Consider the following 11,489-nt stretch of genomic DNA (forward strand, 5'->3'; position numbering starts at 1 on the left):
TCAGCATTCAGCAGTACTATGCATAAGAGGGATGTTTTAGCTCTAATGGGCTGGAAATAACATGCTGCTGAATCTATTTCATGCCAGAGGTTTTGCAAAGGAAAACATTAATATAATAATTCACTCTGCTGTTGCCATCAATTTGTTCTTTCTCAGTGAATTGTGTATATGCAGTTTGCACTTGTTTATTTTAATTATTTCTGAGTGTTCCAAAGTTTGTCTTTGCTTTTAGAACTAAGGTCAAATATCTTTATACAAATCCAATCAGCTATTTGGTGTGTGAAATTTTGCCTCAATGTCATTTGCTATTATGGCACAATAAAGTCATGAAGATGTGGAAAAAATACATCTCCAAGTCCTGAATCACATCATTTGGATTTTGACTATTTGGGGAAAAAATGGAGCCACTGTGGAGCTCTTCTGAGTTGAATACAAAAATTAAAATTGCATCTGGTCTTCTCTTATAGCTATTATTCTGAAAATAATAGTAACATTTTTTGCTGTGAAAGCAATTTTCATCTTGTATTTATGGATGCTAAATAATTAATCGCTGTTGCAACCAGATATTAATATCCTCTTCCTTCTGGCACTGTGCAAACTGAGGCCCCACTGCTGTTCCAACCCTCCACATCTTCTGTTGAGGCTCCTCTGTGTTAGCTCAGATCTCTTGCTAAAATCACCCTTGTTTAAAGATCAAGGTGCTGTGAGATCAGTATAGATTATGTTTTTTGCTATTAGCCTGAGTTGCATTTTCTATTTCCCAGAAGTTCGTAATGCATCGTTCAACAGATGTCACCATTTGCCATGCTGCTGAATAACCCAGCAGCGTGCAGAGCCTAACTCCCCACTCAGAAGCAGAGAGGTAAAAGTAAAAATCACTTCTAGGATAGAGCTGAGACAAATTTGTTCACTTTTGTTGCCTCTGCATCAGAAATGTTGGCAAATGGGAGAATAGTGAGGATCAGCAGAAGAGTTTAAAGGACTCAGGTGACTGATACAAGTAATAAAATAAAGCAAATGAGAGCATAAAAACATTTTCAAGGTTTTCTGATTAAAAGAGGCTGATTGCTTTAGGTGCATGATGGAGTGACCACTAGATGAGTGTTCTTGAGATGTTGCTCTTTGTTACTCCATCTGAACTTGGGTGACTGCAGCCAAGAAGTAACCAACTACATGTTGCTCACTGACAGTGCAAAAAGTCATGTGTTTTATCCGTAGCAGCTCAGTAGAAATCAGTCAGAGTTAAAGTCATATCTCATGTTTCAAAGTTGGGCCAGTTTCTTTTTTCCTGACTTGTTAGAAATAAATATCTTAGAAATAAATTGAATACAAGTTGATTCACAGAGTTGTCTGTAGTTATCTAGAAGGCAGAAACACAAAGAAACTGTAACAATTTTTATGAAGGATATAATTTAGTGTAAGGTCATTGTTTTTCCACATACTTGAAAAGCAAAAAACACAGTATGAGCAGATAGAGCAGCTTTTCAAGGCTGGAACCAAAACACAATGTTTACTTTTGAACATCATTTCCAATCCTGTATGATAGAAATTACCCAGGGCACTGCCATCTCTTTTGTCCTTGTATTATCATTCTAGGTAGAAGATTGCCAAGTAGGACACTTGTGTAGATTATGTAATTTTGTCCCACTCATAAATAGGACAAACACAGGAGTCTCTTTTACAGCCCTATTCATGATGACTTTTGCTGTCTGTGTTGTTCTAGCTAGGGAGATGTTGCTTTTATTATTCACCAGGACTTTGTTACTTTTCCTCCAAAACCTTTGTGTTTCTTCTCTGTAAGTTTATGAAGCCTTATACATGTGCACAAGATTATATTTGAATGAAATCTCTATCACAGAAACAAAGGAATATGCTTTATTATGAAAAAAAAACAGCTTTCTTCCAGGAACCTTGCTTGGAGGTATTACATTGCCTTGGTGTTCTGCATTTCTTGTGACAAGAGATTTAACCCCTGAAGCAAATATCAAACCTGTATAAAATGTCAGTTCTCAGCTGGATTCACCTGATTCCAAGCTTCATCTTTTGCTTTACGTGCCTGGGTGCCTCTGCAGCACATCGCAGTGCCCACTGTGCCTTCCTATGGGGCTGCTTGGGCAGTGATTTGGAGGATGCCCCTGATCTCTACCTGGCTGCAGGATCTCCCCCAGATGGCACACGCTCTGCAGCCTGAGCAGGGAGGGCAGCCTGTGCTCCAACCCAATGCATGTGCTGTGCCCACCACAGGAAAACAGTCTGTGAGAGGCGCAGAATTTTTGTTTCAAAATATAAAATGCAGCTTGCACTCATGTGTAAATTGTTTCTCTTTGCAGGGATATATAGTTGATGAAAATGCAGCCATGCAAGCCCGGTGGGAAGAGGCATCTAAAGAAACAATCAAGAAAACAACCAAGCCATGCCCCAACTGCCATATTCCAGTGGAGAAAAATGGTAAATTTGTTAAATAACTGGTACTTAACTGTCATATAGAATTAATGTTACAACATATATATGTATGAATGAGCATGCGCGCATATGCATGCTATTATGACAAGAGAGGAAAGGCACAAAGCTTGAATGTTCTCTCTGCCACTTTATTTAGGTTATCTTGAAAGCAGTCACTTAGTTCTGAAGCCACCGACTAGGCCTCACAAGACACTCATGAATGTGATAGACAAAGAAAATGTTGCAATGGCTGTAGCATTAATATGACTGAATGCCCAGTTAGTTTTGGAATGGAAAAAAATAGACATTTACAGGGCAAAACTCATCTCACACTGAAACAAAGCACGAGTCTGATGAGGTCCAGAAGATTCACATCTGAAAGTCGAATGTAGGAGAATTAGATCTGGTATAGATGTCTAGACAGCTGAGTTGAAATGAAATGAATCTCAACCCATTGAAATGCCCACGGTAGAAGATCAAGTCTGAGGAAGAAATGTGAGTCTTAACAAACTGCTTACACTGATCACCTGTAGGGTGAAAAGTAATCTATTAGTAGTGGATTGGTTAAAGCAGGGAACAGGAAAAGCAAATAGGCTACATTTTATAGAATGTGGTGTTCCGAGATTTAATTGTATTAAGGTGAATTAATCAAAATACCTTAAAATCAAAATACCTAAGTATTTTGCATGAATATTGAGTATAGAGATTTCTTCTCCATTTTGCAGCATCAGTTATACAAATGAGACTTTGAAAATGCTAAATGAGACACTGTAAACTGTAAGGAGAAAACATTTGAAGCAGTGATACTATGGAAATATTACTGAGGAAGAAATAGGACAAAATCCTGAAATCTGGGGTATAGAAAGGAAAAGAAGGTAGCTGGCAGATGGAAAGTGGGAGATTTCAAGCACAAGGAGCAGAAGGATTGAAAGCATGAATTCAGGAGTGGGAAGGGGAGATAAGATTTGGCAAAGTGTAGTGAGCAAGGTAGGCAGCAAAAGAGAGAGAACAGAGGAGTAGGTCAGAAAAGTTATTTACAGGCTTATAAAATGAGCTGGAAAGCCAGAAGGTTAAACTGGGTTACAAATAGGCAGAAATTGTGACTGTTCATACTTACGGTATGTGAATACACAAATAAAAAACCTTCTGGTTAGGCTGGAAGCAGTGCTAGAAGCTTTACTTTCTCCTACACTGTGTAACTTCATTGTTAATTTATAGGCAGTTGTTGTAACACATCATAAATTGAATATCCCTATTTGACACTATGATATAATTTATATAATTCCAACTAGGGAAACTGTTTATAAAAACTACCAGTGTATCAAAAAATAAAAAATAAAAAATAAAGGCCGTTACATTTTTTTCCCCTGGAAGAAAATAATTATTTAAAACAGATTGTAAGCAGGAACTGACCTTTCCTTGCTTATGGCCTGACCCATGACAGAACAGTGCCTCATAATGCAAAATGCCAAAGACACAGAAGCATGCTAGAAGTATTTTAGTGTGCTGGAACCAGTTGGTAATGCTGCCATTCAGAAGGACCTTGACAGGCTGGGAAATGTGCTGAGTAGAACCCCATGAATTTCAACAAAGGTAACTGCAAAGGTCCTGAGCCTGGGGAGAAATAACACCATACACCAGTACAAGCTAGGGACCAACTGGCTGGAAAGCTTTACAGAAAAGGACCTGAATGTCCTGGTATACAAGCTGAGCATAAGCCAGCTGTGCCCTTGCAGCAAAGAAAGTCAGCTGTATCCTGGACTACATGAGGAGGAGCATAGCCATCAAATCACGGGAGGTGATCCTTCTACTCTGATGAAACATGTCTGGAGTAGTAGGTCCAGTTCTGAGCTCCCCATTTAACAAGTGTATATAGCAGAACAAGGCCAGTGGAGGTGTTACAGAGGCAACTAATTTAGAGGAAGGAGCATGTCATGAGAAGCTGTGAGAGTTGGCTCTGTTCATCCTGAAGGCTGAGGGGAATCTTAGTAGTGTGCATAAGTACCTGATGAGAGTGGTAAAGAACACAGTCAGACTCCTCTCAGTAGTGTGGAGTGAAAGGACAAGAGGCAATGAGCCCAAATCCAAATGCAGTGATAAAATGTATATGGAAACGCTTTTCACTGTGAGGGTGGTTGAAGTCTAGGACAGGCTGCCCAGACTGGTTGTGGAGTCTCCATTCTGAGATACATTCAAAGCCTGACTGGGCATAACCCTAAGCAGCCTGCTTTAGTTGACCCTTCTGTGAGCAGAAGGAGGTTGAGTTGGATCATCTCCCAAGGTCCCTTCCTACCCCTGTGATTCTTTGAATTAAGGCTGAAAGGTTGAAAGATGCAGTGCTTGTCTTCTCTGATAATGGGTACTGTATGTTCCAGCTTCCAGACTGACATTTGTAAACTGCTGGCAGCCCATGGTTTCCCATGTAACAATACCGTGGTGATAGTATTGATGTGTTTCACTGAGTCAGAAGATAAAAAGGCACCTAATGTCTTCTAACAAAATACCTTTGTTAATTGCATTCTCTCAAAATACATACTACTTTTAAATAACAAATTTTCAAAAGAGAACGGTATCTCAGCATTTAGTTTAGTTGTACTCCCCAAAAAGTTGTAGTCGTGCACAAATGACAGATTTTCAAACCACCACTTACAAACCAAACTTGTGCCTGCTTGTTAGTGAAAACTTGTTAACAGCTATGAACAAAAATGATTAATGTCCTTGAGAAGTCAAACTGACAAGACTTCCTGGGAACTGCAGTGGTCTTCTTGCTTCTCTGAAAGAACAGAAAGCCAAGAGGTTCTCAGTGGGCCTGGCTGCTGCTAGGCTGTGGTTCCATTGGCAGTCTGGAACTGGGTGGGAAAGGTGTACAAGTGTTGTGGTACAATCATGCTTGCAGAAGGTATTCTGGGGAGGATCGTTGTGCAGAACAGCTTAGTCACATCTGGAGTCAGGTAGCCTTTGGGCCATGCTGAAAAAATCCAGTACGATGAACTGGGGTAACCTGCTGTCAGCATGGATGCTGCCCAGCTACCCTGAGAGGCTCTAAAATTCCCAAAGCTCCTGTGTCTTCCCAGTGCCTTCCCACCTCAGTGGTCCCGTGAATTAAGGCACAAAGCATGAAAAATGCAGTGCCTCCTTTCCTCTCTGGTAAAAGGTACTGCACATTCCAGCTTCTGGGCTGACTGAAAGGAACACTTTGCATCTCCCTGAGTACAGCTGGTGTCAAGAGACTGGTAATTGTGTGTGGAAATCTGCCAGCTGTCCACTTTTGGGAGGAGCACTCTGACTCCACACAAGAGAATAATTCTGCTTTCCCTCCCCAAAGGTTTCAGTGGCCCTTTTTTTTCAAGGGACAGTGGCAGTGCTGTATTTCTTTGTGCCCATAACTTTTCTACAAGAGCCTGTATTTCTACAGGCCTTGTAGAATCTTTCTAAGTGCCAATAACTTTTCTGCAGAGCCAACATGAAAGAGCAAAGCACTGTCCCACAGCTCTGTTGTCAGTCTGAGTGAGTTTAAATACACATCTGTGTCTCTCAGAGGACTGCTGTTCTAACAGAGCTGTGGGCTACATTGCTTGAGGCACTCTGCACACGTACTGCTTATCTCAGCAGCTGGATAGCAGAGAACTTGATTGATATAGCTTAGCAGGTAGAACACATGCTTGACACAGAGTGCCTATTGGACTCTAGTTCCTGCACGAGGATTGAGATGCATTTCATCCAGCTATGGATTAATATGAATTGTAAGAGAGGATTGGCTCCAAACTTTAAGTAAAATGTATTGTGGAGGCTGGCCATCAGTACACTTACATTTAAATAAGATAGAAAAGTCCAGTGAATTGCATCTCTTACATAAATACAAAATGTTTGATATGTTGAGTAGACCTTGCCATCAGAGCTAGTTTTTCTCCCACTGACAAATGAAGCAGATTGGCCTATTTTAACAGATCAGTTCTTGTGTCTGTTGTTTTTACCTTCTGGAGTGGCATTTATAGGAAAGGTTTTGTAAGGGTAGCAGGTCATACAGTAGGAAACACACACTGCTTGTACATCCTATCACCATCGGGAGTCAAACTGAGATGACATTTCAGCACTTCTTACTGCATGATTTTCGTTCCGTTTGAATTATACAAGAGATTTCTTTGTGTGGTGAGCAACACAGTTTCTATTTGAAGTACATTTTTTAATGACCTTTGACAATGTTAATGTTTTATACATTACAAACTAAACATATTATCATCAAGGCTGTGAGCAGAGAGATTAAAGCTGCTCTCACAGTATGGGCAAGTAAGAAACCTAACACAAAGGAAACATTGATGTGATCAAAAGACTGCTTCAGATATTAAGAAGGTCAAGTCGACTTAAATTACTAATGCCATTTTTATATAATCGGCAGTCAGCCATTAAAATTTGTCTCCTGATTTACTCTTTGCAAATCCCTCCAACATTGAATCGAAATTTTAAAAAATATAAACATTGGTTCAACTTCTGGCTCATGACTCTACTAGCATAGATTACTCTGGAGCAGACACCTCCATGAGTGTTTTTTTTATAGCCTGCCATTCTGTTCTGTGTCCCTTGCACAGTCTCTCCAAATGTCAGACAGTACTATAGTTCCTACTTTTGCAGTCCCTCAAACACCACCAGCACGTTGCATCCTAATAGGAGAGGGAGTAATGGGATTTAGAAAGCGGAGGAGAAGCAGTCTTCAGGATTTTGTTTCTCTTTTACTGTTTTCCATGGTTAGTAATTGAATGCCAACAAAAGTTGATTCTAAAACTGTTAATAGCTGATGAATATCAGTAAGTGTTTTCCAAGTATCAAAGCCATTATTTTGCTGTTTTGCAGGTGGCTGCATGCACATGAAATGTCCTCGACCTCAGTGCAGGTTTGAGTGGTGCTGGAACTGTGGCCTGGAGTGGAACAGAACCTGCATGGGCAATCACTGGTTTGACTGATAGCACAGTGGCCCAGGCACTAGCTGGCATTGCTGCTGCAGCTGGCTTTCATCAGGGTCACATTGTGAACTCCTTGCTTAAACAAAATTCCCAGTGGTTTCAGAGATGTTCAGAAGTTAGCTCAGTTTGTTTTTTTTTTTTCTTGCTTGCCTACTAAACTCACACTGAAGGTATGCCAAGGGTTTTAAATCCACTAAGTAAAAAGAGAAATTGTTTTAATGACTTACTCATTGTGGTAAAAGAGGGATAACTTTCACCTTTCTGAATATCTGCAGCCTGTCAGCACAGAGAGAGACAGGTTTACTGTGAGGAACTCGCTTGATATTTCTAGTCAGAAATCCCTAACTCCTGCAAGAGAGCAGCAGGTGCTTGTGTGTATCAGGGACTATGGTGGAGAGTCCCAGCACCAACTCCTTTGCTCAGTCAGTACAATTTTTGTTCTAAGACCGTAATTCTTAACAGCTTAATAGCTTTTTAGCAGATGAAAGACACTGGCTGTTCATTGTTTACTCAGGGTTCCTTCTGAACAGGTTTACTGTAAGGTTCTTGCTTTCAAACCAAATTCTCATAGAAATAGCCAGCTTTATGCCAGTTTTGTGTTTGTGTATTTGTAACACACAGCATGAAATCTGCCTATATCACACAGACTATGTTACCTCTCAGATTTGTTGAGAATGTATGCAGTTTGAGCTCTAACCACGAGTGTTACAGTGGTGATTGGATATGATTAAGCAGTGCAGAAGCTAGACTCCTAGGGTTTCATTTTTCTTGTGCTTACAGCTATACTTTGGATGTAGCAAGGGGAAGCAGGAGGAGCCTTCTTGGGGATTCCCTTCGTTATCAATCTAAATTGAATCAGAATATGGTTATATTTCTGAAAATGTATTCACAGCTCAAACAATGAGGAACTTCTTTGATTTTACAATGTTTACACAATAAGTAAAGCTTTATAGCATTTTCAAACGTGAACAATCTTACTGTTTCATGTCCTTTACATTGCTGTCCTAATCTAAAATGAAATGGGTACTGCTCATCTCAACGTGTCAGGTAAGGATTTCTTACAATTCATTTTGAGAAAAAGCACACAGTAAATAAAGGTGTCAAAATTGACTTCATTTCTTATGTGTTTATTTATTTTTACACAACGTGAGTACAAAGATGCTGGGTGTAATGGATAATGCATTTCCTTGACAGATTAAACTCAGCTGATTCCCAGCTGAGAGACTAGCCCTTTGATTAAAGCATACTCTTAGAAGAAAATAAATTCCAGGGCCATGAACCTTTTTGTGTCAAGTCTGAATTAACAGCTTGTGTGGTGAGACTGTAGACTTCTGAAAATATGGGTGTGCCTTGTATTAGTCAGTTCAGAGCAACAATCTCGAAGTACAAAGAAATCCCAGACTCTACAAGAATGCCCAACTGCTAAAAGCAGTGAAGTACTCATCTGTCTCAGCTGGAAATCACCTTAAAAGACTGAGAAAAAAAAAAAAATGCGGGTAAAGGGGTGAGGTACCAAAAATGAGAGTGAACTGATGTAATTAAGAAAATGCTGTGAGAAAGAGAGAAAGAAAGTGGAAAAGTGAGCACAGTGGTCACCTGGTAAAGGCTGTTTTCCTTTTTAGTACCAGTGAACTAAAATGTGTGCAGAAATGGTTTCATTAGCGCATAGGAGTGCAATAGAATGATGTGATGTAGTTAATTTAAGTACATTATCTTAATGAGGATATTTTACTGTTAGCTCTGATGATTTCCTTCACCTGGGTCTATTTTCTCATTTTATAGCTTTTTACTAACAGGCTTGGGAAAAATCTCCATGAATAATTTTACTTTTATATTAAGTTACATGGGAGAAGACTGGATCTCTTTCCCATTTTTGCTTAATGCGTTTCTTACAGAGATAGAAAAACTTGTCTACTGGAAGACATTTTCACTGAGTTAGAGCTATCCATAACAAGTTAATATTTTAATGTAGATACCTATAACATAAGCTCCTGGATCAAGGTCCAATGAAGTCAAGAGACCATATAGATCAGATTCTGTATTTCTTTCTGGTCTGGGCAGGGCATGACTGAGCATGAGTCATAAGGCTACAACAGAAAGATCTCTTTCTTGGGAAGAATTCATCAGAAGATGGGATTGTGAACATTTATCAAAGACATAAGCAAGGGCAAGAAAGGAGAATAAAGGAGTTCAGAATAAAGGCATTGACTCAGTATTATTCACTTTTAGAGTGTGACTTTATAGCCCCTTGCCACGTAAGACTTCTTCACACAGTCCAGATTCTCAGTTTGCAACCATATGACACCCACTTGCCAAAAAAAAAGTGTGGCTTCTGCAGATTTTGGTAGAACACATCCTGATCTTCTCTGTATTAATATATATATCTGTATCTGTATACACAGTTTGAGATGGTACAGCCATCTGTACCTCACTTCTGTTTACAGTAAGATTAATTTTCATGGTTTTTACAAGGTAGATGGCATGAAAAAAATAAGATTAATGCTCTGCTGACACAGTAAGAATGCTAGAATGCCTACAGAAATGTGTGAAGTGGACCTAAAATTTCCTATGCTTCTTTCTTCTTTTTTATTCTGTATGGAAAAATACTTTTAAAGAATGTAAAACATTTTATTTAAAACTTATTGAAACTGTGATTTAAACCAAAGTGAAACAGAACAAACCAAGTCTTGAGTGTCTCTGCAGTCTGTTACTCTAATTTCAGCTTTGAGCAGAAAGGGTGGGATTACTCACATCCAGCTTTAGCTGTCAGTTGTTTTATTAGCCTCAGAGGTTTAGATATAGATCTGCTGTGTATGTGGATGGGGGTCATAGTAAGTTTCAAGCACATTTGGTCATGGCAGAGGTGTGATGGAAAAGTTCCTGCCAAGGACTGAGTGCAGCTTCAGATGCACAAACAGGACTGTGGGTATCCCCCATGTTCTGTCATTATTACAGAGGAGTGGGGAGGTGGAGGGACCCTTTTCTTAAAACTTACAAACTGTCATTTTTTTTTGCCAGTATTCATTTGCCTGGTAAATGCTCCCTTTGACTGGGCATTCATGCCTCTGGAAGTACTACTGTCAGCCACAGGGTGAAGAAGGGAAACAGGACTCAAGCACAAAGCAAGAGGCAGACTGAGGGCATAAGCAGATGCAGAAGTTTCAAGAGCTTGTGCTAGCAATGCACTCTGGAAACACTAAAATTTAATGTTGAAAGAAGATGATTCATTACAGTAATATAAAGCAAAAAAAGAAGTCTGCATCTTTTCTCAGTTTGCCTTTGCTAATTGAAGTCACTTCACCTCAAACCTTCTTCATCTTCTGGATTAATACAATTAGAGACTTGTTCCTGATACTGCAACCTGAGCTCCATTTAATGTGTGTTAAATGGATTAAGTACGGAATATATGCTGAAATATTCAATTATAATTATCTCTGTAATAATTCAGCTCTATAACAATACAGAAAATGTCTAATATTCAGTTCCAGCTGGCAGTGAAATCTGAAGACTGAGTAGATTAAGAAGAAAATATGTAACATCTTGGTTCCCTAAGGACAAAGCATATCTCAAAACTTAGTGTAAATAATATTTTAGGAGTCATGACGACTAAAATATGTTTTGTATGCCTGCCCTTACCTTTTTGCCAACTACAATCCAATTAATTTCATTTTAAAATGTAAACTTTAAAAAGAAATCAGTAAGTGGTACTTCAGAAGAAAGATTATACCACTATTGTAAAAGTCACACTCTCAAAGGACAGTTAAGTATTGAGTTTTGCCTTGTACATATGAATAACCTACAAAGCAATGGAGAGTTGTGGTCTGACTCTTTAAAATGAGATTTTGTTCCCAAGCAGCAAAATTCACATGCTTCTTTCAGTTCCTCCTCAAGCAACAGCAAAGACTAAAAAAGAAAGCTCTGGACCAAGGCAGCCAACAAAAGGAAACCTTGTGTCTGCTTGTCCTGGCAGTCCTTCAGCAATTTCACCCATTTTTAAATCACTCCCATTTTTAAGAAGAATAGAAACAATGACCCATGGAACTACCAACCTGTCGTTCTCAACTCTGTGCTGGGGAAGGTCATGGAACT

The 11,489-nt window shown here is 39.3% G+C and overlaps 1 protein-coding gene across 1 annotated transcript in view; it reads left to right on the top strand.

Moving 5' to 3' along the window:
* The window catches only part of PRKN (parkin RBR E3 ubiquitin protein ligase), a 683,347-nt gene extending 674,498 nt beyond the window's left edge, over positions 1–8,849 (top strand). The window contains exons 11-12 of the mRNA XM_090135537.1: positions 2,331–2,448; positions 7,291–8,849. Of these exons, the coding sequence (XP_089991663.1) occupies positions 2,331–2,448; positions 7,291–7,400 (228 nt within the window). The 3' untranslated portion in view covers positions 7,401–8,849. The remainder of the gene's footprint in view (positions 1–2,330; positions 2,449–7,290) is intronic.
* The last annotated feature ends 2,640 nt before the right edge of the window (positions 8,850–11,489 follow it).

Source organism: Phasianus colchicus, chromosome 2 (assembly GCF_987193195.1).
Source record: "Phasianus colchicus chromosome 2, bPhaCol1.hap1.1, whole genome shotgun sequence".
Taxonomy (NCBI): Eukaryota; Metazoa; Chordata; class Aves; order Galliformes; family Phasianidae; genus Phasianus; species Phasianus colchicus.